General features: G+C 41.5%; 1 protein-coding gene across 1 annotated transcript in view; it reads left to right on the top strand.

Moving 5' to 3' along the window:
• gpr158a (G protein-coupled receptor 158a) overlaps positions 1 to 18,521 on the top strand; it is a 414,329-nt gene that overhangs the window by 73,933 nt on the left and 321,875 nt on the right. Inside the window, exon 2 of the mRNA XM_052016756.1 lies at positions 4,559 to 4,664. Coding sequence (XP_051872716.1) covers positions 4,559 to 4,664 — 106 coding nt within the window. The remainder of the gene's footprint in view (positions 1 to 4,558; positions 4,665 to 18,521) is intronic.

Here is an 18,521-nt window from a genome sequence, read left to right as displayed (position 1 = left end):
GATGAAGCTGGCTGAGTCTACAATCCTCTGCAGCCTCTTTTGATCCTGCGCATTGGAGCCTCCATATTTTCAATTACTGTCACCTTCAGTGGTTTTAGTCCCAGTGTTAAATACGCTGTCCCAGTAATAGCCAGTACTATCTCCCCCATAGGGTTTAGGACAAACGTAAACCTCTTCCACTGTGGTCAGCTGCTGTTGCCTCTTGTTTAATGCCACCACATTCTTCAAGAGAGAAAGGGAGGGAACTGTGATTGTGAGTGCCAAGCATTTGTTCCGATGTGTTTTCAGTGCAATACAAGGTGTAAAATGTGGGTGCCAATCAGTAAGTGTGTGGGCATGTGGGAGAGGATATGAATGTTGGTTGGGATTTCTGATTCAGAGAGGATTCTGGTAGTTGAGTGATGGAGCTGTGGCCATGGAGGCGTGTCTAAAGCTGATAATACATCTACTTTGCTTTTTTACTTTTATTTTCTATTGTATTCACTATTATTTTATCTTCTTGGGGCTTTTCATTCAGGTCCTTAGGGCTTGACTCCTGGCACTGATCACCTTAACTAACTACTTTCTCTGTGTGTAGGGCCTCCACATACCTCTACTTTCCACCTCCTCCACAATGGCTTCCATTGTGGAAAACAAAACATTTGGAGCTTCCTGTCTTACCTGGGCCAAATTGTGTATCAGGCAGTTTACCAGTAAATGCAGTAGTTCAAAATCTATCTATAGAGAGGCACAAACGAGGAGTCAAAACTAATATCACTCATCAATCACTTATGATTGTTATAACATTCCTCTTTTAAGTATGTAATTTAATAATTCCCTAACTAGCACATTTCTCACAAATGAATGTTTTCATACATAGTTGCTGCTATTAGATAGCATTCTGATGATAACTGGAGACTTGGGGCTAGTTTCAATAACAGCTGAATACTGGCCCAATGAACAAGGTGCAAGACCAACCCACACTTGTTAATTGCAATGCATTTGCTGACCTTGAGCACTCTTGGGGCTATGTGTCCAGATCCTTTAGGCTTGACTTGTATCTAATCATCTCTCAGCTGCTTGCAATGCTCAATACTTATAAATTACATTCAGTGGCTTCCTCTTGAATATTATCGAGTTAAATTTTAGTCAAGCAAATCAAATAAGTTACAAAGTACCTGGTCTGCCTATTTGAATGCCACTTCTGAGGGGACTGAATTGGATTCACAGCACAATTGTGGGTAAATGACCAATAAACTATGTTGGCATAAAATTAATTATAGAGAAAATAGCACACTGAAAGGAAAAGGAATTCGTTTTTTTGAGTGGAAATACCCTCATACTCTATTGCTAGTAACTGGAATTAGTTCAGCAACACATTCAATGAATCTTTCGCACCACAGAAAACTTGGTTACATTTAGTATCCATGCCATCCATCATCCTCCATCCTCTGTACAGCATCCTCAGGCAAAGTTAAGGCAGAGGGGGCTGCTTCTTAATCAATAACTTATGGTGCTCCGGACGTGAAGGTCCTGGTGACCTCCTGCTCACCCAACCTGGAATATCTAACTGGGAAGTGTCAACCAATCTATCTGTCAAGGGAATTCACTTCAGCTACCCTGATGGCAGTCTACATCCCACCACAGATGGACATGAAGCCTGCACATCAATGAGCTATAACTCCGTGGTCAACAACCTGAGACACGAACCCTGAGGCCCTTTTCCTCATCGCAGGGGATTTCAATCAGGCCAACCGCAGAGAGTGTGTTACCAAAATACGTTCAGCACATCTCCTGCTCCACCAGGGTGCCAACACCCTTGACCCACTGCTTATACAACCATCAAGAGTCCTTCCGAGCCACCCTTCAACCCTCACTTTGGGAAATCAGACACCAGACTGTGCTCCTTCTCCTGCATACAAACAGAAAACTGAAACGGGAGGATCCGGTAGTGGAGAGTTGTGCAGTGCTGGTCTGAGGAAGCAGATGAGCTCCTGCGTGACTGCTTTGAGACAGTGGACTGGTCCATGTTCAAAGACTCAGCTGCCAGCCTTGATGAGTATGCCACCACCATCTCAGACTTTATCAGCAAGTGTGTGGAGGACTGTGTACCAAAGAAGACAATACAGGTGTTCCCAAACAGAAAACCATGGATGAACTGGGAGATCCACTCCCTACTGAAGGGCAAGGACTGCTGCACACAAATCTGGTGATCCTGATCTGTACAAGAAATTGAGGTATGACCTTCAGAAAGCTATCAGGGATGCCAAGAGGCAATACCGACTCAAAATAGAGTCCCTGACCAGCTGTCAGTTAAGGCAGGGCTTACATGCCTATTCAGGCTACAAGACGAAGTCGGGCTGCATAGTTTAACAACAGCACATCCCTTCCTGATGAAACTTAATGCATTCTATGCGTGTTTTGAACAAAAGGGTAAGTGGATTGTCACCATCCACCCTGACAGCCTCCATGCAGCTGAACCTTGATCACAGTGGAGGCCGTAAGGATGAGTCTTTTGTGCTGATAGCTGGCAGAAGTATTTGTGGACATATTCAACCTCTCCCTGCTTCAGTCTCAGGTTCCCACCTGTTCTAAGAAGAACCACTATCAATCCGGTACCGAAGAAAAGCAAGGTAACATGCCTGAATGACTACCGACCAGTGGCTCTGACATCCACCATCATGAAGTGCTTTGAGAGGTTGGTCATGGCACGCATCAACTCTAGCCTACCAGACAACCTGGACCCATTGCAGTTCACCTATCGCCAGAACAGGTCTACAGCGGATGCATCTCCCTGGCCCTACACTCAGCTCTGGGAGCATCTGGACAGTAAAGACAACTATGTTAGACTATTGTTTATTGACCACAGCTCTGCCTTCAATACAATAATCCCAAGCAAGCTTGTCACCAAACTCCGAGACCTAGGACTCAGACAACCTCCCTCTGTAACTGGATCCTTGACCTTTCTAACAAACAGACCGCAATCAGTGAGGATAGGCAGCAATACCTCCGACATGATTATTCTCAACACTGGTGCCCCACAAGGCTGCGTCCTCAGCCCTCTACTCTACTCCCGATGCACTCACGACTATGTGGCCAGATTCTGCTCTAACTCCATCTACAATTTTACAGATGATACCACCATTGTAGGCCGTATCTCAAACAGCGATGTCGAAGTACAGGAAGGTGATAGAGAGCTTAGTGGAATGGTGTCATGACAACAACCTTTCCCTCAGTGTTAACAAAACAAAAGAGCTGGTCATTGATTTCAGGAAAGGGGGCAGTGTACATGCATTTGTCTACATCAATGGTGCTGAGGTTGAGAGGGTTGAGAGCTTCAAGTTCCTGGGAGTGAACATTACCAACAGCCTGTCCTGGTCAAATCATGTAGATGTCACGGCCAAGAAAGCTCACCAGCGCCTCTGCTTTCTCAGGAGGCTAAGGAAATTCGGTTTGTCCCCTTTGACTCTCACCAACTTTTACCGATGCACCATAGAAAGCATCCTATCTGGATGTATCACGGCTTGGCACGGCAACTGCTCTGCCCAGGACCGCAAGAAACTGCAGAGAGTTGTGGACACAGCCCAGCGCATCACGGACACCAGCCTCCCCTCCTTGGACTCTGTCTTTACCTCTTGTTGTCTTAGCAAAGCAGCCAGCATATCAAAGACCCCACCCACCCAGGACATTCTCTCTTTTCCCCTCTTCCATCTGGTAGAAGATACAGGAGCCTGAGGGCAATACCACCAAACTTAAGGACAGCTTTCTACACCCCACTGTGATAAGACTATTGAATGGTTCCCTTGTACAATGAGATGGACTATGACTTCACGATCTACCTTGTTGTGACCTTGCACCTTATTGCACTGCACTTTCTCTGTAGCTGTGACACTTTACTCTGTACTGTTACTGTTTTACCTGTACTACGTCAATGGACTCTGTACTAACTCAGTGTAACTGCACTGTGTAATGAATTGACCTGTACGATCGGTATGCAAGACAAGTTTTTCCACTGTACCTCGGTACAAGTGACAATAATAAACCAATACCAATGCACCCTCCTTGGTAATTCAGAGAAGGTTCCTAGGTAACGTCCTGAAGTTTATACTCTCCTCTATTGGGAAATAGGTGGATTTCTTTCAGTGGGAATGATTTTAATTGTGGCCTCCAGGAATAAATGGACAGTAGCAGCTGAAAATTATGTGAAGTATCTTAGTTTCAACACCCAGAAAATGCTGGAGGAAACTCAGCAGGTCAGGCAGCATCTATGGAGGGAAATGAACAGTCGACGTTTCAGGCCAAGACCCTACATTAGGACCTCCAGATTTCTAGCATCTGCAGTCTCTCGTCTCTCCATCTTACCTTAGTTGTACTGATATCTGACCTTTGAGTCTTGTTGAAATTCTTTAGATTGACAGCCAGATTCCTTCTCTTGTCTGGACCCTGAAACATTGACTGTTCCTTTTCCCTCAGATGTGGTCTGAACTGCGAGTATTTCCAACATCTGCTGTTTTTGTTTTCATCTTGATTGGTTGGTTATTGAATGATGGTCAGTCTAATGGTTGTATTTTTCTTCCAGGGGTGTGGTTAGAGTTGACATAAATCTTCAGAATGTGGACATTGACCAGTGTTCAACTGAAGGATGGTTTGGAGGAACACACAAATGCAGGCTAAACAGCACTAAGGTAAAGCCAAACATACTCATTGAAATGTGACATGGTTGTCAGCCTGAGTGCAGGAGTTATTTGCAATATATATGGAGAGTTTTAAATATGTACTGACTATTGAGAAAAGTTACATAAGTCATTGACAATGTTGTTCATCTTTCAGGTCAAATGGTTATACATCAAATGTACTTGCATCGTTGTCTAATTAAAAAACCTGTTTGATGGTGCTGTCTTCTCTTACAAATTCAAGAAAACTGTTGCTGATGCTCAATAGTAATATGACATTTTAAAGTAATATTCAGTTGTGGCTGTACTGATTACTATGTGAGCGTAAAAATATTAAGTCTGATATTGATGCACTGGAAGGCTGCTTCCAGCGGAAGAGTCTTTGGAACTGGCACTGTGTTATGAAGAACATTGCCCATTTCATTTGAGGGCTTCACTAGAACTGAGGGGAAATGTGGATCGTAGCAAAGGTGGTCAGTTCCTTTTGGAATTTCAAGTATTATCCTGAGTGGAACTGAAGCAGATATACATAACTTACCTTGGAGTGTGGCATTGTTTATATGAGTTACTGTGGTCTGACATGCATGATTTAATGCAAATCTTTGAATTCCAAATACTCAAGAGCTGTCTCCCAATATGGCTTGTCACATAAATGTAAATTAAAACAGCAAAAAAAGCTAACTCTGTGAGAAATGATGTCTGAAACTGTTTACAAAAAAAACAGAACTATGAGAGGGGAATAATGAGTGATAGATTTTCTGCTGTCACAAATCTTCTTGCTCTTTATTCAGATTCTGTACTTGCTCTTTGACTTTTGAAAAACCAGATTGCACTTCCTTCTTTATGGAATCAAGGAATAATTGTTGATTTTCATTAGTTACTATTTCTTGAAAATAATTGGTAGGTATGCACAATTTTTCCTCAGTTCACTTTATGTTTATCTGCATGCAGGGAAGAAACTGGCCTATTATCAAGCAAATTCATTTGTCTTCATTTCATACTTAAATTTAGACATAATTATACACAACACATAAAAACAGAAAATACTAAAATATTCAGCAGGTTAGACAACATCTCTGGAGAAAGAAAGAGTTAGTGTTTTAGGCCATTGAGCTTTCATCAGAAATGATAACTATTACTCTGTTCAAGATGATGCCTTTTTACCACATTCATGATGTGAAAATCATAGACAACATCAGTATTTATTGTCCACTTTTAATTGCCTCTGAATTAAAATGGCATTTAAGAGTCAACCACATTAGTGGGTCTGGACACAAACAGACCAAACTGAGTAAGGATGACAGACTTCCTTCCTTTAAAGACATCAGTGAACCAGATGGGTTTTATGACAATCAGATAATTTCATGAACCTATATGAACTGGCTTTATTGTTAAATTCCAGATTTTTAAAATTGCTTGAACTTTAATTCCCTAGTTGCTATGGTAGTTATCAGACTCACGCCCCTGGAACGACAGAGTAGAACTCTGACTACTAGTCCAGTAAGTTATACACTACACCACCATGTCCCACATGATGTGATCTGATGAGTTATTTCTATTATAATTTCAAATTTTCAGCATCCGCAGAATTTTGTTTTGGGATGCACAACAAATAATTGTTCACTTAGCATCAAATCTGCAATTATTGGCCATTTATCTGCTTCCACTAACCGTATAATTGCTTTTGTTACATTAATGACCAAACGATCCATTTTGCTTAAATGGAAGGATCCAATAACCCCTACTGCTTTTCAATGGTTTTCTCAAACTATATCTTGTTTAAACTTGGAAAAAATTAGGAGTGGTACTGTTGATCCTTTGCTTAAATTTGAAGATATTTGGAGTCCATTTATTCAATATTTTCACATGATGTAGATCCCCTTTCAATAACTTTCCAACTTGGAGGAACGGACTTGACGACATAATATTGCTCTGTTTCTACAGAGAAATTTTAGCCCAGTTTTTTTTTCTTTTTTGTTGTTTTTTTAAAATTTTTTTTAGTTTATATTGTTTACAATTTTTCTTATCGATTTGGTTTTTTAAAAATTTATATAATAAATCTCTTTCTTTTATATCATACTCATTTACTAAGAGATCATTGGATCTACAGATTTTTTAAATATTTTATTGTTCTTTATGATTATCTATGATTGTTATCCTGATCTCTTTGTATTACATGTATAAATATTGATGCTATATATCAATCTGTATTAATTTGAAAACTAATAAAAAGATTGAAAAAAAAATCTGCAATTACTTTCCAAAGCATCACCATGTAAACTCAAGGAAGGTCATTTTACCAATCAGCAAATGACATGTTAATGACATATTGGAAAACTTCAAATTGCAGTCGAAACAAGGGCAACGCAGTACATCCCAGATCTGGTTAACCGTTGTTATAGACCTGGCCAGAGATCCAGTATAAAGACATTGTAGAAGTATCTTCCTCTCTTACAAGAAGTGTAGGACACCCTTTTTAAGATTGATTTAAAACTGATGGTAAGGTTGAGCTGCTAAAGACACCAGACAGTGGGTGGAGCAGATGTGACAGAATGAATTGCTTTCCTTTGCTCTAGGTTCCCTCATGTTATGATTAATACCCAAAAAATATAATTCAGACAGATGAAATGGAAATACTTTTAATATTGAGCTGAGGGAGATAAATGACTTGATGCTAAAGGTGAAGCTGGTTTTCAGTTTTTACTGATATTAACAGAAAGAACACTCTCCAAGACTGACATATAAAAAAAATGTTTTCTTTCACCCCAAGAAAGCTCCCCGCTGGCAATAAGATGTCAACCATGCATTTTAAGAACACAGCTTTGGAAATGCAGTATTTTGCCTGGACAATTGAACATATGAATTTGTTTGTGAATATATAATTGAATAGATTACTTAGCTGACTACGGTAAAAATGATCTGGATTACTAAAGCACAGGGACAGTGGACAATTTTGCAGGAATTAATTATTGTCATTTCCAATTTACAGAACATTCTGATAACCTGCTACCTGATTATTTGGAAATCTTGATGGTGCAACACTGGCTCACCAAATGATATTTCCCACACCCCATTAAAAAACTCACTGAGGCCCCATTTCCCGTGCTCTCTTTACACTCACCAGGGCTCCATTTCCCACAGGTCTGTTTAAACCCACCGTGACTCCATTTCCCAGATTCCCTTGAAACTTACTGGGCTCACTGGACTATTTATTATACGAATGTGAATTAAAAATGTTTGTGTTATTAATAGTGAATAATTTCCAATAGTCCAGAAAATCTGCTAGTACGGCATCACCCAAGTCCTGTGTGTGCTGATTATTGGAGTTTTACAGTAATTGCAGAAATCGAAAGTTGTGGTATTGCCTCATGTTTTCCTAATAACCCAAGGTGCCTGGTTTTGACAAAGGTAATTTGTGAATAAATAACGTAAACCAAACCAAATATAGAAACTGAAAATTCCCTACTCATATTTATATATATTTTTAAGAATAATGCATTGAGGACAATATCCCTCTTTAATCTATTAATTTATTTTGAAACTAAAATTAGGGTTGTTTCAGTAATCCCCTGTGAATCTGTTTTTGTACATTACTTCACTGAACAGATACTGTATTATTTATAAGGTTTTTGGCTTCTTGGCCCTTGCAATTTGGACAAAATGCACAATTTGTCACTGTCTGAACTGTTTCTGTGCCTGAGAGGTTAACCGTTTATTTAAATATTCAATAGCTATTAAGAATTTTCTGCACAATGAAGTTTCATTTCGAGTAAAGGTAAAGTAATTATCAAATGTCTGCCACTTTCTTATGCTACCTTCAATTTCCAAATGATCTTTAAAACAAGGATAGGACTTTCAGGTTTGGTGGTCACTTGAGCTCTTGGCTTCGTTGGCTGAATTGAATGGACAACTGAGGAAAAATAGTTAGATAGTATCCACAAGAGAAATAAAAGACTGCAGATGCTGGAATCTAGATTAAAAACACTATGATGCTGGAGGAACTCAGCAGGCCAGGCAGCATCCGTGGAGAAAAAACAGGTGGTCAATGTTTCAGGTCAGGACCCTTCTTTAGGACTGAAGATAGGAAAAGGGGAAGCCCAATATATCGGAGGGAAAAGCAGAGCAGTGATAGGTGGACAAAAGAGCAGAGGTGGGGTGGGCACAAGGTGGCGATAGGTAGATGCAGGTAAGAGATAGTGATAGCAGGGGAGGAGGGGAGAGCAGATCCACCGGGGGATGGGTCAAAGGTAAGGAGAGAGAGGAAAATAGGGAAAAAAAGGGGGGGGGTAGAAAAAAGAAAGGTAGGCTAGGAAAGGAAAGAAGAGAATAAGTATGATGGGGGTTAGTGGATGTGGATGTGGACATGGTGGATAGTGTCCACAGTGCTTTGGACTTACTTATGACTGTATAATGGTTGTAAAACTACCAAGCTATCAAGACTCAATATTGCTAAAATTTCCATGCACTATGTGGGCTATTGATGTTTGTAATGCATTTTGTCAAGTGCTTGCTCTGTGATGAAGTCCATTGGTTAGTTGAGATTCCACTTGAGAGAAAGTACACTATTTTGAATGAGTAAGCCTAAATCAGTCGTGTTGTTTTTGCAGGTAATAAATTCTATATAGACTCGAGTATATTGAATATCTTTTAGAAAGCATTTCATCATTAACTCTTCCTGTGATGTAACATGGGAATGATACTTTGGCAGTTATGTTACCAGACTAATATTCCAGAGCAACAAACAATCTGCTAGAGGAACTCAGCCGGTCAAGCAGCATCTACTGGGGGAAAGGAATCATCACTGTTTTTGGGTCAAAACCCTGCATCAGGACCGAGAGTAGAGAGGGAAGATGGCCAGTATAAAGGGAAGGATATGTCATGAGACAGGGGCCAGGAGGTGATTGGTTGACCAGGGTGTGGTGAAGGATGATGAGCAGATGGAGCCAGGTAGGGGAGGGTGTAGGTGAAGACAGCCGCTGGAGGGTGATAAGAAGGAACACAAAGGCTACCAATGCTTGAATCTGAAAAGTAAGTAAGGTCATAATGGAAACGATTAAGGGAGAGGTGAAGGGCAGAAGGAACCAGATGGGGGAGAGGGGGGATCTAGTGGGTCAAATGTGTGGGTGGTAGGTGGATGGAACCAGGAAGGGGAGGGGGATGAAAATGGTGATGGAGGCAGAATTGGAAGGGGTTGTAGAAAAGGGGACAAAAATGGGAGGACCAAAGGTGGGGGGTGGATGGCACACGGGAGGTAAGGGTTACCTGAAATTGGAAAAATTCAATGTTCATACCATTTGGTTATAGTCTACCCAGGTGGAATGTGAGGTGTTGTTCCTCTAGTTTATGTTGGGCTTCACCCTGGTGGAGAAGGTTTGAGGATAGACAGGTCATTGTGGGAATGGGAAGGGGAGTTGAAATGGCATACAACTGGGAGTTCGGGATGGTCATTGTGGACAGAGCAAAGGTGCTCTTCTCCACCATCCTAGCTGTCTCCACCTCACCCACCCCCTCCCCTCCCTCTACCTGGCTCCATCTGCCTTTTTCTTGTCTGCCTCCACCTATTTTCCACCTGCCTCTGTCTCCCAACTCCAACCTCCCCCCGCCAACCCCCCACACCCCCCTAACCTGGCTCCATCTGCACATCTCCTTGGTCCACCAATCATCTACTGGCCTCTATCTCACCACTCCCCCTCTCCTCTTTATACTTGCTGTCTTCCTGTCTTCCTTCTCCACTCTCAATTCTGATGCAGGGTTTCAACCCAAAATGTCAACAATTCCTTCCCCCTCCCCACCACCACAGATGCTGTTCAACCCACTGAGTTCCTCCATCAGATTGTTTCTTGGTCCAGATTCCAGCATCTGCTGTCTCTTGTGTCTACTAGTAATCCAGAGGTCAGTGTTGATAATTCCAGAATAGGAATTTGAATCCCACCGCAATAAACAGAATATAAATAAATAAGCTGGAATAAAATCTGGTTAAGTAACATCCAGACTGTTGTAAAAGCCTCTCTGGTTTATGCTTAGAGGAACTTCCGCTGTCCTTACAAGGTGTAGCCTATAGATGACTCCAGAGCCACACAGCAAATCGATTAATTCTTAGTCCTCTGAAATGGCCTATCAATTCACTCAGCTGCATCAAAATACAGTGAAAAGATATAATAAGAATAAAACTGAATAGAATATACAAATTAATGTTGACGCTGGATTCAGATGTAATAACACATTGTGAGCATGTTGTGCCTATGTTAGGAGAACTGTCCCACAGTCTGGTCAAATACTGAGCGGATGAACCCTTTCAGCTTCCTCCTCAGTCCCTACTATCAGAGAAGCCCACCTTCAGTCATTTTGATTCACTCCACACAGCACCAAAAAAACATCTGAGTTGACAAAAAATTGCAGGAGCTATGAGCTTTGATAACATCCCGACTGTAGTGATCAGATGCTTCGGAATTAGCCATGCATCCAGTGCAGGTCCCAACACTGGTATCTACCTGACAATGTGGAATATTGACTACACTTGTCCTGGCTACAAATAGCAGGATAAAACCAATTAGGCTAATTATCACCCCATCAGTTCACTGTCAACCACGTGACAGAAGGTGTCATTAACAGTGTTACCACAAGAAGAACACAAGACAATAGGAGCAGGAATATGACACCTCGCACTTCAAGTCTGCTCTGCCATTCAATATGATCACAGTTGATCTGCCCCATGTTGCAACTCCTCTTCAATTCCAGTTCTCCATAACCTTGAATTCCTTGATCTTTCTTCATAGAAAGCATTCTATCTGGATGTATCACGGCTTGGTATGGCAACTGCTCTTCCCAGGACCGCAAGAAACTGCAGAGAGTTGTGGACACAGCCCAGCGCATTACGGACACCAGCCTCCCCTCCTTGGACTCTGTCTTTACTTCTCGTTGTCTTGGTGAAGCAGCCAGCAGAATCAAAGACCCCACCCACTCGGGACATTCTCTCTTCTCTCCTCTTCCATCGGGTAGAAGATACAGGAGCCTGAGGGCACGTACCACCAGACTTAACGACAGCTTCTGTCCCACTGTGATAAGACTATTGAACAGTTCCCTTATACAATGAGATGGACTATGACCTCACGATCTACCTTGTTGTGACCTTGCACCTTATTGCACTGCACTTTCTCTGTAGCTGTGACACTTTACTCTGTACTGTTATTGTTTTTACCTGTACTACATGGATGCACTCTATACTAACTCAGTGAAACTGCACTGTGTAATGAATTGACCTGTACGATCAGTTTGTAAGACAAGCTTTTCACTGTACCTCGGTACAAGTGACAATAATAAACCAATACCAATAAAAGCAATGATCTAATTCCATCACCCTCTGAAGTAGACAATTTACATTGTATACTCGCCTGCTGTTTGGTGCTCACTTTATGTTATTCCAGGGTTCATGTTTCCAAATCTCATTCCAATTTTGCTCCAATCATGGATAGTAGTTTTGATTTCCACTGGTAGTTGTTGGAGTTCAGAAGTTCTTCAGGTTAGTGTGTCAGGACTGATCATATTCAATTATCTTTCTTCCCACATAATGTCAGGCATAAGGATATTAGTGATGGTCGCACAGGATTCAGTTCTATTTGTAATTGCTCACAAAATGGACTGCATGGAGCAAGATCTTGGACAACCTTCAGGCTTGGGCTGATAAAGTGATGAACAATTGTGCCATGCATGAGCCAGGGAATGACAATTTCCCTAAAATTTTAAACACCTCCCATTGACATTTTACAACATTACCATTTACAAGTACCCACGATAAAAATCCTGCAGTCACCATTGATGCAAAACTAAATTGGACCAGCTACATAATTTATATAATAACAAGTTAGAAGCTGGGTAGACTGGGGCAATTTACTCACCTTCTCACTACTCAAAGCTTTTCCAGTATTTAAAAGACACAAGTCAGAAGGTGATGGCATACTCTCCATTTGTCTTGATAAGAGCAACAACACTCAAGGAAATAAAATAGAAAATGCTGGAAATACTCATCAGGTCAGGCTACAGCTGTGGGAAGAGAAACAGAGCCAATGTTTCAGGTCAGAGTGCCTTTGTCAGAACCATTCTGATGAAGCCTCTTCAACCTGAAATGGTAACTCTGTTCCTCTTCCCACAAATGTGGTCTGACCTGCTGAGTATTTCTGGCATTTTCAGTTTTATTTTTGATTTCCAGTATCTGCAGTTTTTTAAAATTTTCACTGAAGGAGCTCAATGTTTTCCACAACAAACAACCCTCCACATGTGATCACCACCACCTTCTCAAGGACAGTTGAGAATGCTGGTCTTTCCAGTGATGCTCACGTTTTCTGTATGAATGAAAAAAAATCCAATGTAAGTAACAACGACATTTGAAAAATTCAAATCCCAGAATGTTGAAGTATTTTATAATAGGTTTTAAAAAGTTGTGGTTCAGCTTTGTTGGTTTGGATGGATGCTTACAAGATTGCTTGTTTCCCAATTTTAATTCTGTGGAAGAGAAGCATTTTCTGTTTTTTATTTCAGATTTCCAGCTTTTGCAGCTTTTTGATGTTCCCATTTTAACTCTGATCACTAATCAGCAGACAGGGAAAAGTAAAATCAGTAAGCCCTCTTGACATTGCCAGTGTATGTCCAACTTGTTTGCCTATTTTGGCATCCAGACATGCAGTATTCTTATAGATGAACTGCCAGTCAGACAGCAATAAGAAATGGAAAGTCTGTACACTTGCATTCCACATGGTTTTTGGCAGGCTTTCAGATGCTAGTCAAAGAAGGAATTCCCCTGTAAAGTATTTTTGGATTTGTTGCTTTCCCTTTTGAATTGTGTCCCAGGCTTCCCCCAGGTTCTCAGATGTCTACCTAAAGGCAGAACTAATGGAAGAGACCAGGTCAAAGAAGGAGGTCTTGCCCCTGCATGGCTGCAGGAGCATAACCTGACACTCTCCCTGCCAGAAAGAGGTTGCTGATACGATAATGTCTCAGGACATGGCCTCAGTGTCAGGAGAGATTAACTAATTCTATAACTGCATCAAGAGTGAATACAGCTCTTGATCTCTGTCGACATCTCCTCAACCAGGCTCTCAATAACCCTATTCTCCTCTGTTGTGTGAAATGGTTCTTTTCAGCCTTAAGGATGAAGGACTCTGGACACAAGCTTTGGATATCAAAACTAGTTTAATCACAAAGGCAAACGTGGAGACAAATGGATGGGAACAGATACACACTCACACACACTCAGGAGACCATGAACGTGAGGGGGAATGGCAACTAGGATAAGATACACACACACACACACACACACACACACACACACACACACACACACACACACACACACACAGATACACAATAACAATGTACAACTTCAGGATACAATACTTCAATACTTGACCCACACTAACATTGGCCCTTAACGCTCCCTGAGTATGAGTGAAATGCTCCCAAACCACATGGTGATGCACTCTTACCAGTGGTCTCTGCAGTGTTGTCTCACTACTCCTGGGGTCGTCAAAGAGGAAGGGCTAGGGGATTGCAACCCTTTTTATGGTGCTAGGAGGCTGGGTGGAGCCTCACTGAGTGATTTAAATGGGCCAATGGTTTGGGGTCAAGGACAAAGGTGCCTGCCACAGCCAATGGTCAGGCAAGTTCAGAAACAAAAGGTACTCTCACACCTGAGGGGTGGGTGGAGCCGCACCTTGATTGACAGTGGTATCACTTCTGATCCGAGGAGCAATGCTGTCCTCCGACCAGTGGGGGTCAGTGTCGTTACTGTCACATTGACAGCCATGTGCTGTCTCACTACGTCTTCATCATATCCTTTAACTTCCAATGTCAAGACCTCATTGCAAGCTCTCACTCCAAGCAAACTGGATTCCACCACAGTTATCTTTGTCCCACATACTAGCAGCATGCTATAATTGGTAATTAGTAATTAACTAGTTCATTATTGTCACATGTACCAAGATACAGTGAAAAACTTTGTTTTGCATGCCATCCATACAGATAATTTCAAACGTTAGTACATGAAACATGTAATACAAAGGGAAAAGCAATAATATAATACTGAAAATAGTGTCACAGTTACAGTTACAGAGAAAGTGCAGAGAAGGTAGACATATAAGGTGGAAGGGCCATGATGAGGTAGATTGAGAGATCATTTATGTAGCTGATTAAGATTCCCTTGTAATTGTTGATAATCTTCACTGTCTACAATGCCACCTATTTTGGTGCCATGTAAAAGTAAATAATCACACTTTCTGTTCCACCCAGAATGAGCCTGGACATGGATTGGACACTGTGTGGATTAGGTAATGACACATTTTGTCACACATTCTCATGTCACTTTTGGTTCCTTTGCTAGACACCTTCATTCGATGTACCTTTGTTCTTGATCCTTCCACCAATGGGAATGGTTTTTCTCTATCTACTATGTCTATACCGTTCATGGTTTTAAATGTCTTTATCAAATCCCTTCCTAATCTGTTCTGTTCCAAGGAGAACAACCCCAGTTTCTCCAGTCTATCCACATAAGTGAAATCATTTGTCCCTGGAATCATTTAGTAAATCTCTTCTGAAGCCTTTCAAGAGCTTCTGTTTTTCCTAAAGTTATCCCACTTCCCATTTCCTAGCTCTTGCTTTGTAGCCCTGTGGGTTGTGGCACTTCATGTGCTCATGCAAGTACACTTCAAATGTACAGGGGGTTTCTGTGCCTTCCACCCTTTCAGGCAGTGAGTTCTAGACCCCCATTACCAAAACTAGATCCAGTTAGGCTGAACCAGTATTTTGTAAAGGTTCATTCTGGTTTCTCTTATACTTGGACTTTATCCACTTTTTCAACTTGCCCTGCCACTTCCAATGAACTGTGCTCCTATACCTCCAACTCTTTGTGTTCATGTCCTCTTACAATTGTGCCCTTTATATTTCTCCTTTTTATTCTTCACATTTCTCAGCATTAAATTCCGTCTTCCATCTATCTGCCCATTCCAGCTGCTTGTCACTTAGTCATTAATATATTTTCTGAGAAATTGTGGTCCTGCTACTCACCCTAAGCCCTGTGTAACTGTGCGGAGTAACTCCCCTATACACTTCCCGTCTATGGGGGCAAGTGTGTATCTTGCACATATTGGTGGGATAAAAGGATGAAGGCCTGGAATTGTTCTATGCATTTTTTTGACATTTTAGCGGCACATTGGGTCACCTAACACTGTTGTGAAAGTTTCATGAGAATAAGATTAAAATATGAGATTCACAGATCATCATTCTCTAGTTTCTCGAGATGGTGCAGTGTTGCAACTGGCATTGTCGATATCAGCACAGCATTTCCCATTGATGTTTTGCAAGTTCTTGCAGTTGTTACAATGTTATGTAGCAGATGATCCAATCATCTACAAGGGAGTGCCCTTTTAAGTACCTGTTCACTGGCTCTGAAACATTCTGTTGGAGGTTGGACCTGTGCAAGGATCCAAATCCTCACAAGCATCACCAACCAAGAAAAGGTTCTACAATTTAACTTCAGCAATTTTTGCTCATGCGGTTGTTAAACTGCTTCTGCTGCCAAGATATGCTGGGTTCAAGAAGGTTATTCTTAATACCAAGGCTAGTGTGGCACATCCTTTGCTTCTGGTCCTCGGACCTCAAAAAGAACAGTCCTTCTGCCTATTATGAGAACATCCAGTTAGTTTTCCTGTTTCCTCCGTTACAAGCTAAACAGCAAATCTTACAGCAATCTTGCAGAGCTTCAAAACAATTACACTTTTTGCAGAAAGTTTTTAGAATTGAAAGCACAACTTCGAGTCAGGTGTGACTCATGTTTTGTAAAAATTATGAGAATGTCTTCAGTGGAATTCCAATAAATTTCAACATTTATGAAATGCCTTTAATTAATAGACTATCTTGTCTAGACAGATGCACTGTTACCCTTGACCTACTTGCTAATATGCAATTGCTTGATCTTTACTGTTGGCATCTATTTCTGTGACTAATAAATTACTTTAATGTGATTTAACATGCTTATAGGTGCAGGGAGTCCATTTAATCCTCATATGTTGCTCAGAGTGCAGTTTCTGATTTTGAGATAACATTGACCTGTGTAGATATTCTTGGTGTTTATGGGAGATCTAATCCTGCTTATTTCGGTAAGCTTGACAAACAAGAAAAGAACAAGAGAACTAACATTTATAAAGCGCCTTCCACATTCACAGCATTTCCTAAATTATGTTACAACAAGTGAAATGCTTTTAAAGGTACAGTCACTTTTGCAGTGTGAGAAAAGTATATAGAACAAATGTTCCTTAAGGAAGCACAGAAAAGATTTACTCCCAGAATTGATTCAGGGATGAAGATTTGGGCAATGACATTGGACTGGAGAAGCTAAAGGTCGTTCAACTGAGAACAAGTTTCCTGCACTCCTCACGGGAGCTGTTATCACAAGTTTCATTTGAATGAAAGCACACGGAAGGAAATATGCAATGGCAATAGCCTCATCAACCAGCACCATCACTGGATGTGCATATGTGGTGACAGCACAGGCTTTTCAGAAACCACATTCAACATGTAGGGTTCACCAGAAGGCAAACAGTGAACCTGCAGGGCTAAGGGATCATGGTCTCTCTGTAGCGGTGAAACTCACCAGAGCCTTTAATTTCTTGCTGCTTGGTCCTCCCAGGCTTCCATGGTGGTGATCAGCCATATCTCCTGGCCTGAAGAACATGGGTTTGTTTATGGACGCTTCAGTCAGTGGTGATGAACAGTCTGTTCCATTCCTAGTTAACCATCAGAATAATGGAGTGGGGAAATTTGTAGCAGGGGCTGACTTTCCTTGAATCCAGGGCATCATGGATTGTACATACTTGGTAACTGTCCAGCTGCATTCATGAAACGAAAAGACTACAAGGTAAATAGGTGACAGTCACAGCACATTCATCCTGCAAAACTCTCCAATCCCTCCAGTACATTATTCTCCCAGTAGAGTGACAGGATTGAATGCTTACGCACTCTGCTCATGTAACCCCTCTGCAATCACATAATATCCAAGGTGTGTACAGTAATATAATAATGTAGGATTCTGCAAAATAGCAAATGTAATCCTGTTCATTAGGAAGGAGAGAGCAGAAATAGGAAACTGTGGACCTGTTATCCTGATATCAGAAAGAGTGAAATGCCAGACTCTGGGTGACAGCCAGGCATCTGGAAAATTAGTTGATTAGGCAGACTTGATCTGGCTTTTATGACAAGAAAGTTCTGTTTGATAAATGTATTAGAGTTCTTTTTTGAGGTTGTAGCTGGTAGGGTGAGTAAGGAAGCACCCGTTGTTACCCTACATTGGATTTTCCAGAGGCATTTGATAAGTTGGATGAATCACAGTTGACGATGAGTCAGTGTACAGGAGCAACGATAGAACACCTGGTTGAGTGATGCTGCAACAACAACCCTTGCTGAACGTCAGTAAAAGAGCTTAAGACTTCAGGAGGGGGAAGGAGGACGAGCATGCGCCAGTCTACGTTGGGGGATCGGCAGTGGAGAGAGTCAACAGCTTTAAATTCCTGGGCGTTAACGTATCAGATGACCTATCCTGGACCCAGCACATAGACACAATCATAAGGAAGGCACACCAGCGTCTTACTTAGAAGGTTAAGGAGGTTCAGCTTGTCACCGAACACTCTAACAGACTTTTATAGATGTACTGTTGCATCCTGGACTGGTTGCATCATGGCCTGGTATGGCAATTTGAATGCACAGGAACATAAGAAGCTGCAAGACAGTAATGGACTCAGCCCAATACATCACGGGCACAATCCCTCCCCACCATTGGCAGTATCTACAGGAGGTGCTGCCTCAAGAAGGCAAAATCCATCATCA

Source organism: Pristis pectinata, chromosome 5 (assembly GCF_009764475.1).
Source record: "Pristis pectinata isolate sPriPec2 chromosome 5, sPriPec2.1.pri, whole genome shotgun sequence".
Classification (NCBI taxonomy): Eukaryota; Metazoa; Chordata; class Chondrichthyes; order Rhinopristiformes; family Pristidae; genus Pristis; species Pristis pectinata.
Note: the sequence above shows the minus strand (reverse complement) of the source record. Positions and strands in the feature narration are given on the sequence as shown.